This window comes from Ailuropoda melanoleuca, chromosome 9 (genome assembly GCF_002007445.2).
Source record: "Ailuropoda melanoleuca isolate Jingjing chromosome 9, ASM200744v2, whole genome shotgun sequence".
NCBI lineage: Eukaryota > Metazoa > Chordata > Mammalia > Carnivora > Ursidae > Ailuropoda > Ailuropoda melanoleuca.
The window spans coordinates 101,078,134-101,099,528 of NC_048226.1; the positions used below are offsets into that span (position 1 = coordinate 101,078,134).

The following is a 21,395-nucleotide window of genomic DNA, read 5'->3' on the forward strand; positions in this document are numbered from 1 at the left end:
CGTCGCGCTGGTACGAGGGGCGAGGGGGGGCCTACGGAGGGGCACAAGGGAACTCTTCGGTGGGACGAGATACCCTGCCGTGGGCATGCGTGGTGGAGGTTTTTGTGGGAGCGTGAGCGTGTGTCTTCGTTTCCCTCAGGCACACCCCGAGGCGTGAACTGCCCGGCCGTCCGTGTGAGTGTGCGTGTCATTAGAGATCGCGCTTGCGGTGGTGGACACACTGCACGCTTGTCCGAACGTATCGCGTTGTGCACTTAAAATTGGTCAATCTCATCACATGTAAATCATACCTCAATAAAGCTAAGTTTTAAAGCAAAAAAAAAATTGAAATCAAAGAAACAAATCACAATCAATCCTCGATTACATGTATTACCGAGGCAGTGTTCAAATGAACAAAATGATGCCCCATCTCCGCTCCCTCCGTACTGTGCAGGCCCAGCCATGTCCGAAGCCTCCTGTAGCCGCTCGAGCAGCTTCGAGGGTGAGGGTCGGTCCTCGAGCCGTCCCCTCCTGCCAGAGAGCTACGGGACGTGTTAGTTGCCTGCAAACCTCCTCTCCACGGACCCTCCGTCCCCCAACTCAGTGCCTCCCCAACCCTTTGCAAAAGTACCCTGTGAGCACTTCAGATTGTGTTTCCTTCTTCAGTCTGATGGCTTCCCTTCCTTCCAGGATCCCTCCTCTTGTCTGAGTGTATGCGTGTTTTCTATCATTTCTCAGAGCCTGGACTAGAACCCTGCGTGTCCGCCTTCTGGTCTCCGAGTGGTTTCCTGATCTAAAAATTGTAACACAGTCTCCTTTCCATTTCGTTTGGAAGAACCAAGTAACACAATGGTGTTAAGGAGCCACGTTAGTGGAAGCACAGACAAGACTGATAATTACAACCAATGTGTTCTCCAGACGGAGCCGGAAGCCCTATGTGACCTCTCTCATTCATAATTTAACCGTTTCATAAATAAATTGTTCTTGTCTACATATGTCCTATTTGAGGTGTCCCACTCTTCCCAGGAAAATCCTAAAGTGCATCCCCCAGAAAAATTAAATTAGTGCTGCATTTTTACAAAGATAGAGGAGATATACGCAGTAGACAGAAACTTCACTAACAGAAAGCAGAATCCCCCAAAACAAAAACCTCTGTTCATCTTATTAAAAGGATGTGGGGGACCTACATGTGTAAGATGATCCAACACTTTGCTGAACAGAACACGGAGACCGCAAACCCGTGTGCGGTTCCTGCATCAGCACGTGCGCATCTGGCGAGCCGGGGGCCTTGGTCTTCCGTCCCGCCCCTAGCCCGGCAGGCGGCACCTGCGCCAGGTGAGGGTGGCGAAGGCCGGGCGGGCAGCAGGGGGCGCTGTGGCTCCAGGCGGCAGGAAGGTGAGCCGGCGGGGAGCTCTAGGGGCCTCCAGCCTCCTGCCACCACCCCGTCCCCAGAGGCCCCACTGAGACCACGCGCCCCCTCCCTTCCTCCCCCCCTCCCCGGGCCCAGCCCAGCCTCCTCGGCGCCCCGTCCTGGGTTCGGGTATCACTGGCCCTGGGGCCTTGGGCAATCCCCCCCCCCGCCCCGCCCCGCTTCCTCCGGGGCCACGGGGGTGGGAGGAGGGGGTGTGTGGCAGCAGCTTCCGCCACCCAGGGCCCCACCCAGGCTGAGGCACAGGCACCCCAAACCTCAGGCTTCAGCTGCTTACCTGTGTGGCTGGAGATGCAGGCCCAGCTTCTGAGCAGCTGTCCCTCTTCACAGGAGGGGCTGCCAGACCTGTGGCCACACAGTCCTGGGGCCCCCGCCCCGGGTCAGCCCTCTGGGTATAGCCAGCGTGCTGGGTGGGTGTCACCCCCAGCCGGCTGGGCCTGAGCTCCCACTGGGGCACCCCTGGACACCGGGAGGCAGACAGAGCCCTGACCTCCTCACCTCTGGCTGAAGGAGCTGTCCTGGGGGGGCCTGGGCTGTAGACGGCTTGTGCTGGGGGTTCCAACACGGCCCCCAGGTTTGGGAACTGGGCGGTGGGGCGGTGGGGAAGAGGCTCTGGGGAGACTTCATGAGCCCATCCTTTCTCTACACTCAGCAGCAGGCCTGGGGGCGCTCTGCCATCCCACCATGAGACCCGGGGGGTGGGGCAGGCCTAGGTTCCCCAGCCCAGCCACAGGAAGGCACAGGGAGGGGCTGCGGGGAAGTGACTCAGACACACCCACGTGGTCACCTGGTAGGGAAAGGTTTATTAAGATTTAACCACAGAGTTACAGCAAAACAGACCCAGGGAGGCCCCGGGGGGAGGCCAAGCTGGCCTCCGTGAGGAGACCGAGAGCTCCACGAACAGAACCGGGTGCACAACAGAAACGAGGCGGACACGCAGCTCAGGGTACCTGGAAAGAAACAACACACCGAGGGCTCCGCATACAGACACACAGACATCAGGCCACTTTTCATCACCTAATAAAAAAGTTAATATGTGGTATTACTCTTTATAGTCCCTTTTCCTCATAAAACATTATGTGTTTAACACACACTTACATCGTTGCTAAATCAGCAAGAGCTATTACGCTGCCCCAACTTAATTAAGTTGATAAAAAAAGTTGTCCTGTGGCCAGTTCACAATGGAACTAAATAGTGTTGTTCCGAGATGCCCGGGGAGTTTCTCTCGTAACAAGAGGCATTGCCAACGAATGGGTCCTTCCGTCACTGAGAGACGTCTCAGTCAATCCACGGCACAAGGAGGTGCCCGGGCAGCCCCCGGGGAGAGCCAGGGGACCCAGCAGTTGGGGGCTGGGCACGCAGCTCTCCCGGAGGTACTGGTGGAAGCAGCCGGCTCCCGAGGATGGGCCGGCCACGGGGCCACCTCAAGACTCGGGGTTCGGGCCAGGACGGTGGTGGCTGGCTTCCCTCGAGGAGGTAACGAGCAGCTTTGAGGCTGGGCCCCCAGATGTGACGCGTGTCCAGGGCTGTGCCGCATGGACCCCACGAGTCACCGCACTCCCACTGCAGGAGGCTCAGAAGCGGGCTGCGGCCCCCAGGCCCGGAAGCGGGCAGAAGATGGACGCTTGCAGGGACAACACGGACACAGGTCTGTCTGCAGCAGCGAGCTTCCCCAGAGGCCTGGCTGCCAGCACCCGGCCCTCACAGAGGGTGGATGGAGGGTGGACAGCGGCTCAGCGAGCAGCAGCCGGACAGCTGGGGGAAGGAATGTTCGGGGGTGTCTCTTCCGAGGCGGGCCTGTGTCTGCTGTGAACGGGTGTTTTACAAACCCGGTCAGTGACGGGTCACTGTCTCCGGCCGCCACAGCAACCATCAGACTCAGAAGGGAACAGTCAGCACCTCCTCGACGAGTTGTCAGACACGCGATGCAAGCGTCACACGCGACTGAGGCGGGGGGCTGGACAGAAAGCCCTGGGCCTCAGCCTGAGCTCAGCTTCCCACCACGTCCTGCTTCCTGCAGCCCCACAGAGAGGTTGCCCTTTGGGGATCTGGGGGTCAGAGACCCACTTCCCCACACACTGGTACCTTTAAGGAACATACCTGAGCACCTCTGAGGGGGGCCTGGCCACCCCAGCCTGCTGCTCACCGGGGCTCCAGGACCTCCCAGGGTGGGTGTCGGAGGTGGGGGACAGACGCTGCGGGATGAGACACCTGCCCCCGCTCCAGCCCTCAGCCCCCGGGAAGGTCCCGACGGCGCTCTGCCAATAGAACAGGGACGAAGGGGTGCAGAGGCAGGCAGCCTGGCCTGACGCGGACGCCTCCCCCACGCCCCTCCCCGCCCCAGGCTCCAGCACAGTCCAGACTTCGGCCGCACCGGTTTGGATCATCTCTTTGCAAGATTCTTCACTTAGTTGACTTTTACAGGGAACAAAAGGGCAAGTCAGACCCACATCACCCTATGTTGGGAACAAGCCCATTTACACCACACAGCAACCACCTCAACGGAATCCCTGCCGACCATACTCCCAGCCCACGGACCTGTGCCCACAGACCCTGGGGCCACGTGTCCCGGGCATCGATGCCTGCCAGCCCACCCGGCAGGCACACACGGGCCTGTCACAGGACCCTCCGGCACCAGGCTGCAGATGGCCTGCTCCGGGACATTCTCCTGCGTCCCCACCGGGTCCACCTGAGCTACCGTGTAAGAAAACACACCCCTCCACCCACCCCCACCGAGCCACAGAGCGCAACCACATTGTGCAAACGGCCAGCTCCTCCTCGCAGCTCTTAAGACACATGTGAAGACACTCCAGCGTTTCAAGTCACTGTGATCCTGAAATCACCTCTCCGCGAGGGAGGGCAGAGGCGCCCTCTGTGCTCACACCTGGTGCGAGGGCCCAGGAAGGCAGCTCCGGGGACTGACCCTGATCCGAGCCACAAGACACTGCCTCTCCTCACAGGTCTGCACACTGACCAGACCCACGGAGTAAGAAAGACTGGTCAAAACATCCCAGGGCTTCAAAACCTTCAGACATCTACCGAGGCACCCTGCACTTGCTCCTGCGCTGAGGGGCAGAGAGCAGCCCGCCCCGGGCCAGCTGTGCCCACGAGGGGGGTGCTGTTCCTCTTCCAATGGGGGCTTCAAACAAGTGTCCTCTGGGTCCTTGTTATTTCAGGGCATGGTGAAGTGGAAGGCTGGGACATCAAGCGTTAACACGCTTTGTGAATGCCGGTCCCACCGTAAGCCCCTCATGCCCACACACCAAGTCCCAGCCAGGCCCCGTGCGTCGGGCACAGGCAGCGCCTGGGAGCCCCGGCCCCGGGGGAAGGCGGGCTGCCCAGGAAGCTGTGGCCCCCCCGACCGGAGGCACGTGCTCCGTTCACTTCACATCTGGATTTGGGACTGGTCCACCCCCACTCGCATCGTCCACGCTCCTGCCGCCCACCTTTCTGGCCGTCTGGAGACCCCTCTGGAGCACACCGGCCTGACAGGACGCTGTGACCTCAAGGACCCAACTAGGGTCCCGAGACCCAGTGCGGGGAGACCCACAGCCGCACAGCCATCAGGGGGATGGGTTGAACTGGACGCAGGGACCTGCCAAGGATGCCCAGCCCGGCTCGCGCAGGAGCCTGGGGCTTCGTGTCAAGGCCAGCAGCAGCTTCCAGCAGCAGGACGGACTCTCCCTGTCCGAGCTCCACGTTCACGAGGCCAGCCTCATGTGTGAGCATACGGAAAACGCGCGCATCCTGGCGCCCGCTCTCTGAGGTCCTGGGCTCCTGAGTGGACGGGGACCGATGCGGACGGGCCCCACTGCTCCTCAGACACAAGACACAACCTGCGTCGCATGCCGCCAGCGGCTGGGAGACATGGCACGACCAGAGGCCGGCCAAGGATACTAGATAGCCAGTCCTCTGAATACACAGAAAATTCAAGTAATTTATTTAAAAACGGCTTCGTCTCATGTTGAAATATATATGTATATGTATATATATTTGCTTTAGAACGCTCATATTGCAGCATGATTGTTCATGCATCTTAAAGTTCTTTATTTAAAAAAACAACTTGAGGCAGCGAAGCATTACCATCCTCTGCGTCCAGGTGACATCCGGAAGCGGAGACCGACCACTCCCAAGAAGACAAGCAGAAGCTGCTCAGTGACAGAGCGACCGTGGTCTGGAGAGCAGTCCCGAGTAGCTGCGGCGGTCCGGGACGGCACCTTCCCCCAAGTCCGAGTTTGGCTTCGAAGCTGACAGCAGAGACATGGCTGGAGTCCTCCGGGGGGTGGGCCTTCCTTCGGTCCCAGACACCGGCTTCACGTTGCCACTGCTCCGATTCCAGCGTCAAGTGGGGTGAGCAGGCGAAGAGGTCAGAAGAGTCGCAGCGGGAGGCGTTCACACGCGCCGGGCCGCGTCCCACACACCGGAGGTAGGCCTGGCGGCAGGAGCCAGGGGGCAAGGCCGCGCCTGGAGCTCTGCCCTCATGATTTCCCCAACAAATGGTTTAAACACGAGTCAAAGTGCAACGAAAGGGTCCACAACCTCTCCGGGGAGCTTCGGACACAGACGACGGGGCCGGGGGGCCGGGCGTGGACATGTGCGCGCACCTGCCCGGGAGCCATCTGCTCGTTGGGACGCTGCCCGCCGTGGGCGCCCGTGCCCGCCCGCCGTCCCCGCAGGTCACCCTCAGCTCACCCGCTCCCGCCCACGGCGTCCCTGGGACCCTGCCTCCTCTTGGTGCTGGGTGGGGGCGGCCGCCACCTCCCGCTGCCCAGAGGCAGGCCTGCCCCACGCGCCATCTGTCAGAATCTCTGAGGAAAAGAAGAAACGCTGTTTCTTCTAAGAAAACCAGTTTTGAAAGAAAAAATTTTTTTTTCTAAAATAATGATAAAAATACTCTCTGATAACACAGCACCAACAAAACGTGAGGCCCGACAGCACGTGCCTGCAGGTGTCCCACAAGGTGCAGGGAGGCTCAGTCACTGGCTACGGCCGCCGCCTGAAGGGCTCGGACAGCAGGCAGCGAAGGGCAGTACGTACTTCTGATTTCGGTTATAACCTCGGAAATGAAATCGTATTTTTCTCTAAACTGCTTGCGTCTACTGTAAATCTGGCTTATAATTTAAAAACATGCAGAATAATATACCTGCAGAATAAAAGAGCTGAAATTAGAAGATCTTTTTCAATTAAAAAAAATATTTCAAATGATTTTTTTAATTGTGGAAAAAGTAATTAGTGTGGTGTTTTCGCCTAGTGGCTCAGCCCCACCCTACAGCTACTGCGCCCCCCCCCCCGTGTTGTGAAGGAACTCTGGTTTGTGCTGCCACCAAAGCAACAGTGACCAACACGCCCCCAACCCCCCCCCCCCNCCCGGAATGTGTGTGCACAAGGGTGAAGCTCAGACCATGGACTCCGTCTCCACCAGCCCCTGCAGGCCCTCCTTCTGGGACAGCGTCAGGATGGTGGGCTTCTGGCTGCCGTCCCCACCGTCACCTGACGGCTGGGAAGACAGGCCTTTCTGCTCCTCCTTGGCCTCTTCCGACACCTCTGGGTAGATTACCAGGAATGTGGCTGTCAGGAAGCCCAAGAAAGAGCCCACGGAGGCCACCATGGGGATGACGCGCACGGTCCCAACGGCGTCAACCACGCCCCCGAGGCCAGACGCTACCAGGATCTGGGAGATGTACACCTGGCAGGACAGGATGGCGCAGTCTATGCCAAAGCCACGCTTGGAGTTCCCAGGGCTGTGGTGGACATACTGCAAGAGAAGAGAGCACAAGAGTGAGGGCCGTGGGTGCAGGCTGAACCATCAGTCAACATTCCCGTGGTTTGAATATTAGCTCAGAAGTCTGGAAACAAAACTTGCCTTCCACTCAGCTGCTTGGCGACCACTCAGCCTGTCTCCCCGACCCCGTCCCACTTCTATTCAACATTGTATTGGAGATTCTGGCCATTGCAATAAGGCAAGGAAAATAAATAAAATGTATTAAGGATTGGAAAAGAAAAAATAAATCTCATTATACACGGATGATATGATTGTGTATGATGTCCGAAAGATTCTACAGATGTGCTATAAGAATAGCAGAATGCTATACTATAAAGTACTATACAGTAAAGTTTATAACTCTCCCCAAACTGATCTAATCAATGTGTTTCCAATGCAAAAGCCCAGAAACTGATCTACCATTTAGATGGAAAGTAAACGGTCAAGAATACCCAAGACAATCTTAAAGAGGAACAAAGTTGAAGGACATACAGCACCAGGTTTCGGTCTTATTATGAAGCTACTTAGAAAAAGAACACTTGGCTGAGGACAGACCGGCCAGTGGAAGAAGACAGAGGGACCAGAAATGCCACCCCCACAGACAGGCACCCAACTGGGACAAGGACGCACAGCAGTGCGGGTGGGGGCCCTGTGGCCCCAACAACGAGCGGCACTGGGTCACGCAGCTGCCTGGACGTGGGGACAATGAGGTCACGCTTTTCTACGTCAAACCACACACACGCACAACGGACCCCAGGTGGACCACAAGCACGCACGGGACAAGGGGGAACCCAACGCCACCACCGGCAGGACGGAGCATAAGCTATGGCCAGACGGTGAGGTACGAAAGGGAAGGAAGAGCGCCCTCTGCAAGCACAGGAGGGAAGCACAGGCGTGAAGTCAAAGCAGACATTCCAGTCACACAAGGTTCAAACACAGGCAAGAGGCCTACACGGGGTCAGAGGTTAGTACGAGGACCAGCTTTCTGCTGTTTCTGGGTCTGCATTAGTTTTTCCAGTTTGTTTTCCAAAAATCCACTAAGCTGTTCATTTACAGTTTGTGTACTTTTCTGTAGTCACGTTATACTCCAACTAAAAAGCTTATTAAAAAAATAATGCTGTTACTGGGATTTTCCTTAGTTTGGGATCTGGTAGGCACCTAATCACAGTGGATTTATTTTGCTTCTGTAATTGTGCAAGAGAAGATTAGACATAGTTTAGGTTTAGGAAGAAAGAAATCTGAGCTTTTTTGTGTTTCTTCCTTTCCTTTTAGGGTCTGTGTTTGAAGTTTGAGAACCACGGTCTACACCAGCACTGCGGCTACGGAGCACTTTGGAAGGTGGCCGGTCTGAGTCGGGAGGTACTGTAGGTGTAAGATACACACTCATTTCAAGGCTTGGGGAGAATCATCAATATTTTATACTGAGTGTGTTGAAATAATGGTGTTTTGGATTGCAACAAACAGAATATGCCATCGAACTGCTCTCACCTGTCCCCTCCCTCTTTAGATCAAGCTACTCAGAGCATAGACTGACCCTGGTCAGTCACAGGACAGTGCTGGCTGAGCGCCCCTCCTCAGCGGTCTATGAGGGGACAACAGGGGGGCAGGCGGCCTCCCAGGTGCTCCACCAGAAAGCCCAAGATGCACCCGAAGCCTCCGGGCAGGTGCCAGTGGCCAGGGGTGGCGGCGGCCAGGCCACTGAAGGGGCAGAGCCTTTGCAGCCAGGAAGCCTGTGCATCAGACTGACCCGGGCCGGTGGCAGCTCTGCTGGTCCCTTCGGAACCAAAGACCTAGGGGGATCATTTGCACCCAAATGTCCCCCAAGTGGAAGGTACAGAGCTCTGCCTAGAGATGAGTGGAGAACGAGCATGGGTTTTGGAGCCAGATGGCTCTGATGATCTGACCTGATGTGCATTTTGGGCTGGTGACCCAGCACTTCATCCACTGCCCCCCCCATGTCCTCCCGTGCCCCCCCCCCCACCGCCACGGACGCACCTCCTTGATGTCATGGTATTGCCCGAGCAGGGCGTAGGGGCAGTAGGAGATGCTCATGGAGACTATGCCCATGGTGCTGATCATGACCATGGCGACATAGACGTTGGCAAACATGGCCATGACGGCCGTGCCGATGGAGAAGCCCAGCGTCCCCAGCACGTAGATGGCCCTGATGCTCAGGTCGTAGTTGTCCAAGTACTTCTGCAACAGGGCTGCAGAGAGAGCGCGGCCACAGTGACGCACAGGCCCCGTGCTGCGTGCTCACCTCGCTTACCGCCCGCCACCGCCTCCGCTATGCGGAGCCCCTCCCCGTGCCCACTCGCCCCCACCCGCTTGCAGCTCACCGTGACTTGCTCAACTCCCCGGGGCTCCAGCACCTCAGATGTCAGCCCTCCTGGGTCCCAGAGCCCCGAGCCTGGTCCCATCTTGCAGCTCCCTGGGGCCTCCCTGGCCCAGACCCTTCCCACTAGTCCAGCCCCACACCCAGTCTTGACTTGGGATCTCGAGCTGTGGCTGGTTTCCTCATGGGTAAAACCCTCCGTCTACAGAGATAAACTGCTCACCCTTCCTGACCCTGCAGCTTATGTTACCTCCCCCAGGAAGCATCTCTGACGCTTTCCTGAGAACTCCTCTGTCAAACACAGACAATGCTGGCTTAATGCTGCTTCCCGGCCTTGGCCTTGGCCAGCCTTAAGTCCAAGCCAGGCTGCAACAAAGCTGACCTCCCCCTCCACGGTTCATATACAGAATGGTCAGGACCAAGGCCAGACTTGCTTAGGAGACCCAGGACCCTGACCGTGTCCCATTCCCAGAAGGTGCCGCAGCATGCTGCCCCCAAGGCTGAAGCCTGTCACCCCGACCCCCGTCCTCAAGGGTGAAACTGCACCTCCAGGGAAAGCCTCTCCTCCGTGGCACACTGCTCCCACAGCCAGCCTGATGGGTGCGGGCCCCGAACACACCTCATGCCCTCACGCTGGCCTTGGGATGCCAGCACCACCTGTCTCTGTCCTTCTGGCTAAGATGCACAAGACCCCTCTCCCAGGCTCACGGGCATGGTTCCTACAGTCCCACCGTTCCCCTGACCCCGTCCCTGGCCAGAGCCCCTCTGTGAGGAGCCCCCGGGCAGGAACCAGCATACAAAGGACAGCCTGCATGGGGTCTCAGGGTGTCCCATTCTGGACACGCAAGTTTCCATGCTTCTGCCCCAGAGCAACAGCCCTGTTCCAAGTCAGGCCCACCTCCAGAGCAAGATGACCTCGGCCCTATTTCCCGTCACGGAGCATCTCCCAGGGAGCGCTGCTTCTCCAACACGAGAATCGCTTACCTGAGCAAATGGCACCGGTGGCCGCGTAAATAACCAGGCCCCAGCAGCCCATCTTCACGCCAGCGTTGTAGGCCTGCCAGGCAGTCGAGTTGGAGGGGGCCTGTTCCAGAAATGAGACTGGGGTTCAGGGGGCAGGGATCATGTGCCCCACCCTTTGGGCAAAGGAAGTGACTTTGCATCTCAACTGCGGGCAGGCTGTTTATTTTATAAACAGTGAGGAACGCTACACTAACAGGACACTCAGCCACTGTATGGGCTGATCTCGGAGCAAGTGGTTTTAACCCCTCCCGGCCTCGCCCCTGCCCTGCACCGGAGCCGGAGGGGAGGGAGGCCAGAGCCTGTGCTGAGGCCACGTGGCCCGATGTCGGGCAACGCAGCCACAGGTGTGAGCCAGCTGACGGCACGGGGAGAAGCAGATCCCAGCCGAGCTGGGCCACGGGGCAGAGCAGGTCCGTCCTCGAGCCGCTGAGCTCCGGGGCAGGCTGGTGCACAGCAGTGGGGCGCTGAAGCAATGCCTCCCCCCACTTCAAGGCTCTGCTCCTGCCTCGTGGAGCTCCTGGCGTTCCCAGCTACTCTCTATGGCCCTCCAACCATAGCAACAGAGGCACATGCTGGCCACCTGCCCGCCGTGTGCCCGCCCCCTGCACCCCCCAGGCCCCGGGCAGCAGACGCGGCCTCGGGAGCAGCGCCTCTGACGCAGTGCGCTGTCGCCGCAGCCACGCGCCCCCGGGCTCTCACCTTGGGGTCCCCTTCAAAGATGACCTGGCCCATGAAGTCGGTGTAGAAGACGGCCTCGGCGATGACGGAGAACCAGGTGAGCAGGTGGCAGAGGCAGAGCCGCGTCAGCTCCTTGGGCATCTTCAGCATGGACAGCCAGAGCAGCCGCACGCTGGTCTCGCTCTCGCCCTCCTCGCTCTCCGTGTCCCCGCTCGAGGTGGTGGCCCCGCTCTGGTTGCGGTGCCGACAGCGCTGCCGCTGCCGCTTCTGCAGCTCGTACAGGTCGCTCATGCTGCGCGAGGGCTTGATGAGGACCACGGCGTTGGCCCGCCGGTAGCGGTAGCGGTGGGACCCGATCTTGCCGTAGTAGGAGAAGGTGCTGGAGGCCTGCCGGCGGAACATGTGCCTTCGCCGCCTCATGGAGCCGGACGCGGCGGAGGGCTTCACGTCTACCCTGGTGTAGCCGACGGGGCCGTCTTTCGGGGGAGAGCCACTTCCGTTGGGGACTTTGGCTTCGTTCAAGTGATTATCGAGCAGCGTCTCGTCCTCTTTCGCGGTTTCCCTGAGCAGTGAGGCCAGGCGGGGCGGCCTGGCTCTGGTGAGCTCCTGGCTGGTACTGCAGGGGGTGCCGGGGTACGAGCCGTCGTGGAAGATGGAGGGTTCGATGTCGGGCAGGAAGGGCAGCTCGGGCTCCAGGTCCAGGGCGGCGTCGGGCACGTGCAACACGGAGTCGCTCTTGCTGCGCACCATGTCCACGCTCAGGCAGTCCAGCGTGAGCTCGTGCTCCGGGAACAAGGTGACGCCACCATCCAGAACGTTCCCGCGGGCGGTGGGGGGCAGGGCGTCGGCCGCCTCCCCGGCCCGCTCCTGCTGGGGGCTGTACTGCTCCTCCTCGATGCTGAACAGGTGCAGGGCCACCGACACCACGAAGATGATGGCCGCAAAGAAGAAGAGCACCTGGTTCTGTGTCCGGAACCAGGCGCCCAAGAAGGTCTGGGTCCAGTCCAGCCCCCCCAGCACGTAGCCGATAGCCCCGCCGAGGCCTGAGCGGGTGGGAGAGACAGACGGAGCCTGTGAACGGTGCTGGGCACCTTGACACTCCCTCCCAGAGGGGGAGAAGCTAGGAGCTAGGAGAGATCTCGAAGGGCCTTTACCCTTAATCGTGGACCAGGGCCAGCATTCATAGCTATGTCCTGAGTCAGGACAAGTTTTGGGGATGGAAAATGACAAAATGGTAGGAAAACAAGATGAGAAACTACAGCTGACCCTGGGTTTGGAGTTCTCACTTAAGAGACTCCTGCCTAAGGAATCAGGAGCAGCTGTCTGCCAGGATAGGAAACAGATGGTTGCCCACAACTCTGGGCAGCACTGACCGCCATCCTTTAAGCTCAGGAAGCTGCTGTTCCCAACGGATGTGAACAGTGCCCGAGTACAGGGAGAGGTCAGCAGCGGCCTGCCCACCGCCTCGCCGACCAGCACCATCCAGCACGTCTGCCCCGCCTGATGTGGGGAGGGAGGGCCTTGGGAACAGCCTGCCCCACGCTAGTCGTCCCGGGACAAGCCGGGGAAGGGCAGGGGGAGGGCATGCTCTCACCTGCAGAGAAGGCATGGATGTTAAGGGCCATGTCCTGCTCCTCGCTGTCCACCACATCCAGCAGGTAGGCCCGGATGGGGCCCTCGGTCGCATCGGCACTGAAATCCAGGATGACCACCCCCAGCACTGTGAGGACGATGCCAATGGGCTGCCGGTTGGGGACATCGCCGAGGGACAGACCTGACCGAACACACAGGGGCAGTCGGATCTCAGTTCCTGAGAGTAGACCGCCTCCTGCAAGAAGGGGAGACGGCGACACTCTCGCCAACGCCAGAAAGGGGTGTGTTCCCTGGCACAGACTTTCAGTACAGACGACAGGCCTTGTTTTTCCATTTCTGTTATTTGCAGGGTTATTGTTTCTCTGCAATCGCGTTAGCTGTTGGGTGAACCTCAAAGCTTACTTACCTCCACATTTTGCAACTGAGAAAGGAAAATAGTCCTTCCTCCCCAACCTTCACCGGGGAAGGAGGGCCGTGCTGGGAGCACTAAGTGAACATCAGTGAGAAAAGGTGATGAGAGCCCCGGTCACGCACACCCATGTGCACGCGCCGCACTGGGGTTCAAGGTCAGCTCCCAGGCCAGGGCCTGCTGCGGAGCGTGCACGTCCACCTGGCCCAGGGCCTGCGGGGGCGCCCCCTCGGCACTTACTGAACACGTGATGGGTCTCGCTGGTCATCCACTGCGGTTTCGCACCTTCCAACGGAAGACTGTTTGAATTTGTCTTACCGATGCTACACGGTAAGCGTGTTTGTTTTCCAACTCGCTTCAAGAAGAACGAACCTTTCAAGGCCGACACTGATCACGTTTCGTGTGTCAGACCACACCTGAGGCACCCCACCAAGAACACGGGCCTCCTGTGTGGAGGACCACAGCAGACCTCAGGTGACAGACCACGGGAAATACTCATGACCTCCCCCGGGGTCGTCAAGTGCATTCTCGGAGCGGCCCGGAGTTCCAGAACGGTGCGGCTCAGGAGCGATGAGAATGGCCCCACGTCCAGCAAAATTCGTCCCTCAGCAGGTTGTGAGCACCCAAAGGAAGTGACAATCACACGCCAAGTCTCACCTGCCTTGAACCCAGAGACCAAACTGGTCTCCCGATGGCTGAGCTACAGCTGGGTCCACGACACTGGCTGGCATCCTGTACCCGCGGATGCGGAGGGGCCGTGGGCACAAGACCCAGGGCTCTGGGGCAGGTCAGCTGCAGCACAGGTGCAGGAGAGGCGCCCAGGAGAAGCGTGAGCACGGCGAGACACAGGGAGCCAGGCAGGGGCCCACCCCCCCCAGACAACCTCGGAGAACGCCCCGGCTTTCTCTCTGGGTCCAACCACTGGGAAGGGACACCTGCTCTGGAGGTTAAAGGGGACAAGCTGAGAGCACCAGCAGCCCCGTGCCCACAGGTTCCCAGAAAGTGCCCCCACCCCGGACTTTTGGCCAGCAGGGTGCAGTGGCCTTCCTGGGCCCCAGCCCGTCCCCACACAGGCCTCTGAGACACTGAGGGTTTCTGGGGCCTCTTCGTGAGCGTTGCAACGTCACTGCCTCCCACCACGCTTGACGCAGACTCGGGGCACGCTGGCGTAGGTCAGCACAAAGATGAAGCCTCGGTCTTAGAAAGTCATTGCCAGAAAACAGGGTCTTGTTTTCAACAGTTTTGATGGGCTCCCTCAGGGCAAAAGCTATTTTCCCACATAGAGTTGCTTTAATTAAAAACAAAACAAAACAACAACAACAAAGGCAGAACAAACCGTGAGTACACGAAACAAAACAACAAGCATGGAACTGGGTCTGGACATTTTCAATACCAAGTCTGAGAAAAGGAGAAAAAAGAAGGGGGGATTTCTGAAACAGCGCTGGAAACAGGACGTGCTGTCAGATACGCATGGAAAACAAGCGGGTCACAACAGGAAGTGCTTCCCTGTGAACAGGTTCCCACGGCGTTCCCACGTGGGGCCCGGCCCCAGCCCTGCCAGGAGCGCCCGGAAGCCCCACGCCAGCCCACGGCCGGCCAGGCTGACCCCCGCGGCGCCACACGCGCGCTGGGAGCAAAGCTCCTGCCAGGACGCGGGGGGCGTAGGGACACTCACCGATGGCAGAGCCGTTGAGGAAGAGAGCCACGCCGAAGAGCACGCCGACACACAGGGCGAGGATGAAGGGCCGCCGGCGGCCCCAGCTCAGGGTGCAGCGGTCGCTGGCGGAGCCGATGATGGGCGTGAACACGAGGCCGAGGATGGGGCTCAGGAACCAGGTAAGGCTGTAGTACTGCTCCGGGAGGCCTGCGGTGGACACGGCGGCTGTCACGGCCGGGCACGCACACACACCAGCCCGGGGCCGGGGCGCCACCAGGCACGCACATGGCCACAGGTACCCCCAGGCCGGCAGAGACAGCGCAGGGTCCAAGAGCCTACCTCCGAAGCTGGGAGATTTGAAACCCACCGAAGCCCAACTGGGAAGCATCGGGTGGCCAGGGGCCAGCACATGGGCCTCGGAGAGGGCGCCCCCGACAGCCAGGCGCCAAGCGGCACCCATGGGGCCCTAGCACTGACCAGGGCCCCACGTCTCCGACTGCTCGACACCCCCTCACAGGCACCAGGCACAGCACCCCCATCGGCTCAGAACCGGGGTAGGAGTGAGGACCCACCCTGCCGCCATTCTGGGCAATTCTGGGCCTCACTGGCCGAAACCTACCCCAAGAGTCCCTCTGAGGGGCCGCACAGCCACTGACGTGCTCAACGACGCCCATGGTGGGCTTCTGAGAGGCCGCTAAGGGGCCAGTGAGAGGGGAGGCATGGGCAGGTGTTCCAGCCGGCACTAGAGGCCCACTCTGCTCTAACCCCCCTCGCTGCGCCCACCATCCAGATGGGGAATCTCCAGCTCAGAGAGGTTAGGCAACCTGTGCTGGGTCGCACAGTGAGAAGGCAGGAAGACCCCCCTCGCACTACACGCTGCCACTCTATTGCACAAACCCTGTGCCCATCGCCAGGGGAACGGCACACTCTTACACCAGAGCACTACACAGCAGCTCTGCGTGTGAGTGGCAGACCCCACCCGTGCCAGCCATGGAAGAGCACACACTGTGGCTTCCGCTTACATGAAGTCCAAGTGGCTAACGGAAGTCTCTGCCAGCAGAAGCCACGGTGGCCGTGGCCCTTGCGAGGTGGGGGGGGGAGGCTTCGGGGCTGGTGTGTTCTCTTCTTGATCCGGACTGGGGTCCCTGGTGACCAGTCACCCTGCTGCAGGCTGCCGTTGTGCACCTCTCTGTGTCCTACCTCCGTGAAAAGTTTACTTGGACAATGACAGTGCCTCGGCACGCTGCGATCCCCCGGCTACTGCTCTGCACCGCCACGGGCACTGGGAAATGGGGTGCTGGGGTGCGCCACTGGAGCCACGCTTGTCTGGCAGAGGAAAGCACCCTGCGGCACCATCGCGGATGGTGCCCACAAAAACCCTCCCGCTTGCGGCCTCCACACCACACAGAACCTTCGGAAGGATGAACCGCGCTCCTGCTGCAGTCAGAAGACTGTACTGATGTCTGGGACGTGAGCGGCTTGCTGCGTATGTTCCCGTGACGTGCTACGGCTTCTCCGGCAGGCCTGGGCCTCGCCTTTCCTCATCAAAGGCAGGGAGAGGGGAGAGCAGCAGCCGCCCAGGCCAGACACGTGGTGCCCTGGTGCAGGAGCCCATGCCCAGCACCGCGGGCCTCAGAAAGGTCCGCCGGCAAAACTATGCCACATGTGCAGCACGGTCACCGTCCCCGAAAGAACGGGAAGCGTTCTTACTCCCCCGGGGTCACGGACTCTTACTTTTGCTGGGATGGTTAACATGGCACAACTTCACGAATAAACACTGACCTGGAGGCAGGTGGCTCCCTGCAGAGCTCACACACGCCTGCCCTCTCTCTCAGGGCCTGGCCTTGCTGCCGGTCTCCTGCTGCAGCTCCCGGGGGGGACACCCCTCCCCGGGGAGGCCTCCCCAATCACCCGGGCACCACTGCTGCTCTGTTTCCACACCTCCTGAACCACCTGTACGGGCTCCCTCAAGACTGTACATTGCTGACGGTGGTCACTGGTTGGTTTGTCCCTGCATGGTGTGGGACCCTCGGAGGGGCTCACATTTGTTCAACTACACCAAATCCTGAGACGCACCTACGGGGCAAGAAGACCCCCCACCGACCCTCTGTGAACCCATCCCTGGGCTGCAGAGGCCAGCCCGTGAACCCCCTCTGGTCCAGCCCTGGGCTGCGGCTGGCCCGCCCCATCCCTGGAACGCGCTCACCTGCCAGGTCTGCACCTACCCACCCCGTGGTACCAAACCCACCCAAGACGCGGGGTTCCTGACAAGCCCCCACTCTCCAGTGAGATGAACTGTCTCATCCCAGCGCCGCATGCCCCCCTGCACCCTCCCAGCCACAAGCACGCCTCCTGGCCTGACCTCACCGTGGCTCGGGGCTCAGGCCATGCCCACACCGTTGGTCCAGGTGCCAGGGGATCAGCACACATGACCGCCCGGGACCCGTGGGGCCTGCCATGGGGGTGTGGCAGCGAAACCCTGAATTCTGCTCGTCCTCGTCTCCGAGCCCTGTTTGTCAGGAGCACACATCCCCCGTGCTTGTGCCTCGTCACTGACCTTTCACCCCGTGAGCTGCTCCCTTTCTGGCTGGCAGTGCCCGTCTCCACCTGAGGTCCGTGGTGTCTGAGGCGGATATGCTCAGCGCCCCACACGCGGACCTCCTACTCGCACGACCCATCTTGAGCCATCCGTTTCCAGGCCACCGCATCACATTCTGAGAGTGTCGCTCTCAGCACATCAACGGCTCTCCTTCACCCAGGCTGCCGACCCTGCTCCCCGGCACCGTGTCCGCTTCTGCATAGCGGGGTTCCTTCTGTGGCTGACGGGATTCCTTCCATGCCACGCTCCTGTTTGCTTTCCCTGTCCCTCCTGGTTTCTCCGCACCTCTGTTCCGGCCTGCTTTTGGCCACGTTAACGCAACACTGTCTTACATTCCTTTTAATTTTTATATTGGCTTTTTACTATTATTTTGTAAGTGGCTGCTGGAGAGATTTCATTACACACCAACTTTTCAGTCTAGTGGATGAGAAGCCCAGCAACTAAGAACCCTGCCAGTGTCTCTGTGTCTTTGCCACAAGCCCCCTCACGCCACACGTGGTACACGCATCACATCTACAGACAGCGTGAACCCGTTCTGGGCTATGGTCTTGCTTTAAACAGTCATATGTTTAGGGGACTTAAAAGGAATACTCTTTTTATTTTTACCTCCCATTTAACCATTTCTTCCTTCCTTCCCGAAGACCCGAGTGTTCACATGGTTATCACGTCCTCTGCCCGAAGGACCATCTTTAGTTTCTTCAGCATTTCTTACAGCAATCTGCTGATGGCAAATGCTCTTAACCAAAATCTCTTTCACTTTTATTCTTAAAGGACATGTTTGCTGGATAAAAAACTCTGGGTTAACTCCTCCCGCAACACCCTCTGGAGCTGTGAGGCTGTATTCCCGTTTCTGCAGAGAAGGCGGTGACATTTCATGTGACTGGAGATGTGAAATGTCTTCCCTTCCTCTGGGTGCTTTCAAGATTTTCTCTTTCTTGTTGGTTTTTAGCAGTTTGACTATGATGAACCTCACCGAAGTTTTCTTTTTCTTTCTCCTGCTTGGACTCCACTGAGCTCCATGAAGCCATACACACACGTCTTTCAGCACACGAGGGAGATTTTCAGGTAGTACTCCAAATTGTTCATGCCCTCTCCTCTAGCTCCTCTCCTCCGGGACCCCAATCACAGGTGCGTCAGACCCACTGACATGGGCCACGGCGTCCCGAGGCCCCGTCCCTTTCTGGTCTCCATCTTTGTCCTCTGATCTTCCATCTTTCTGCCAACCAAGCCTTCAGTGAGCTGCGTCTTTCTTCTGTCATCCCCCATCTCCTCTAATCTTCTCAGACATTACATTTCTCAGTTCTAGAATTTCCATTTGGTCCTTCTTCTTCAGTTGTTTCTGACTGTCTGTTGAGACCTCCTACCTCCCACTATGAGCATGTTTTCCTTTACGTCATTGAGCATACTTACACACACCTGACGATTCCTACCAGTCATCACCACCCTGGGGTGAGTCGCCACTGCTGCCTCTTCTCTGGACTAAGGGTCACATTTTCATCTTCCCTGTTTTTTATCTCTAATAATACTAAGCTGTACCCTACACATTATAAATGATATGGTGTAAAGACTCTACATTCTGCTATATTCCTTTGAAGGGTGTTGATATTCTCATTTTAACAAGTAACTTGGGTAGACTCAAACGCAAAACTCTCCCCTGCAACAGGAGCCCGCAGAAATCTGTTCCATTCTTTTAGCTTTTAGCTCAGCTGCTTAAAATCTGGCCCATAAATCCACATTTCAAAAGCAGCCAGAGGGGCGCCCGGGTGGCTCAGTCGGTTGAGCATCCGACTCTTGGTTTCGGCTCAGGTCATGATCTCAGGGTCGTGGGATGGAGCCCTGCGGCAGGCTCCATGCTCATTGCTGAGTCTGCCTAAGATTCTTTCCCCCTCTGCTCCTCCCCCTGCCTTAACTCGCGCTCTCTCTCTAAAATGGATAAATAAGGTGCCTGGGTGGCTCAGTCGGTTGGGTGTCTCCCTTCAGCTCAGGTCATGACCTCAAGGTCCTGAGACTGAGTCCCACATCAGGGTCCCTGCTCAGTGAGGAGCCTGCTTCTCCCTCTGCCTGTCACACTCCCCCTGCTTGTGCTCTCATTCAACTCTCCCTATCTCAAATAAATAAAATCTTATAAAAAAATTTTTTAAAAATGGAAAAATAAAATCTTAAAAAAAAAAAAAAAAAAAAGCCAGAGATCTGAGCAGAGATGTCCCAGGATATGGGGTTCCCCTGGCTCAAAACTCTGCCCCGAACTTTGTCCTTGGGTCCTTCCAGTAACAGAGCACATATCCAGCCATCGTAGCTGCCCACGTTCAGACTAAAGATGATAAAATGATGCAAACTTGCCCAGCACCACTCCCTTCTTCTGGTTTCCAGTGTTCTCCACGGGCTTCAAGGAGCTGCTTTTATATTCGGCCCACAATTTCCGGTAACGGCAGGAAGCTGTTCCGGTGGGAGCTACTGTGCCCTAGCTTCTGCTTGGTTTTCAAAATGAATAATGCCAAGGATCATTTCACTCGATCCTCGCTCAGCGCCGTGAGGCCCAGAGTAAGGCCTTTACCGCACCCCGTACTCCCACCACCTCTCTCGGCCTGCCTTACCACATGGGAAGCTCTGTGAAGAAAGGGATGAGGTGTCCTCTGTGCCCCCCTGTATCTCCAGCAGGTGCTCAGGAACTACCAGGCCGAGGGGACAACTCCCAATGCCCTGCGGTCACCAGGCCACCCCAACTTCCAGCTTCTCTCGATGTCCCCCTGACGAGGACAACCTCGTGAGACAATTTCCAGAGCACAGTCACATCTCATTGATCCACACAGGCAGCCAGAGAGCTGGGCACCACTGTACCCGTCCTACCGGCGAGGGACTGAATGCGCAGAGAGGAGACTTGCCTGTACAGATGACGAGGGACGCTCCAACGCTTGAACCCGGCACTCTTGTCACCAGAGCCCACATCCTCCTGCTGCTGGGCCACACTGAGGACCCTGCTGGGCACATCCAGCGCTCAGGTCTCCTGCATGCCACCGGCTCCATGGCCAACCAGAGGGCCAGCAACTGCCCCACACTGGAGTCTCTCAACACCCCGAGGCCTCGGCGACCAGCTCCGCGACCAGCTGCGCCTGCAGGGAGTGGGGGCCTTGGGACAGGAAGCCAGGTTCGGATGCAGAGGGCAGAATGAGGCAGATGCAGAGCTCCAGCACACACACGTGACAAGGAGCACCCTTTGGGCACCACGACGCAGCCACCCAGCGACTGTAGATGGGTATGCACACCCCACCGGCGGGTCCTGAATGGTGGGCGCGCATGCTCACGGGCACTAGCTCCAGTACCCAGGCCCACCGTGCTAACAGGCAGAGAGGAAACTGCATGGAAAACACTCCTTAGACACGTGGCCTCAGCTGGAGAGGCGTAAGCAGTGGCCCAGCACTCCCTTCTGGCCACGCTTGGTCATTCCCAGAGCTGTGACCAAGCGCTGAGAGGCTACGGGGCTGGTCACTAGAGAACTGTGTGCATGTAATCCCTCCTTAACAAACCCCCCGTAACCCTCTCCAGGGTGCGAGGCTCCATGCCAGACAGGAGCACCTGAAGACAGAGTACGTGCAGACCAGCACCTGGGTGCGGCCAATGCCTGGTGTGAGACGAGCCTTGACCCCGACCCACCATCCACTGTCCGCTAACCCACGGCCCACCGGCCCCTGGCTCATGGGGGGCCGAGGACAGTGTCCCTAGGAACTCCTCAAGGCCAGCAAGTGTGAGACACAGCAGGGTCTGGCTGACACAAAGCCTGTAGTCTTTCCCAGCACAGACTGCAACATGGATGTGGCTTGAGAAACTGGCTGTCAAGAGGACAGGGAAGGGAGCCACTCCACCGAAAACCCTCTGGAAAACAGGGCTTCCTGTCCCTCCAGGAAAGGGCCAGCAGCATGGGCAGAAGCCCAGCA

At 58.6% G+C, this 21,395-nt stretch overlaps 1 protein-coding gene across 10 annotated transcripts in view; it reads right to left on the reverse strand.

Moving 5' to 3' along the window:
* Positions 1-6,086: 6,086 nt before the first annotated feature.
* Positions 6,087-21,395, reverse strand: part of SLC45A4 (solute carrier family 45 member 4) — a 74,616-nt gene continuing 59,307 nt past the window's right edge. For 8 of the 10 annotated variants that reach the window (XM_034668680.1, XM_034668678.1, XM_034668676.1 and 5 more), the window contains exons 3-9: positions 14,883-15,071; positions 12,800-12,979; positions 11,227-12,248; positions 10,489-10,588; positions 9,165-9,376; positions 6,810-7,163; positions 6,087-6,551 (exon numbers count right to left, since the gene is read on the reverse strand). In XM_034668680.1, coding sequence (XP_034524571.1) covers positions 6,528-6,551; positions 6,810-7,163; positions 9,165-9,376; positions 10,489-10,588; positions 11,227-12,248; positions 12,800-12,979; positions 14,883-15,071 — 2,081 coding nt within the window. In that variant the 3' untranslated portion in view covers positions 6,087-6,527. Of the gene's footprint in view, positions 6,552-6,769; positions 7,164-9,164; positions 9,377-10,488; positions 10,589-11,226; positions 12,249-12,799; positions 12,980-14,882; positions 15,072-20,345; positions 20,574-21,395 lie in introns of those variants that run through there. The other 2 variants (XM_034668679.1, XM_034668677.1) reach the window with 2 other exon arrangements.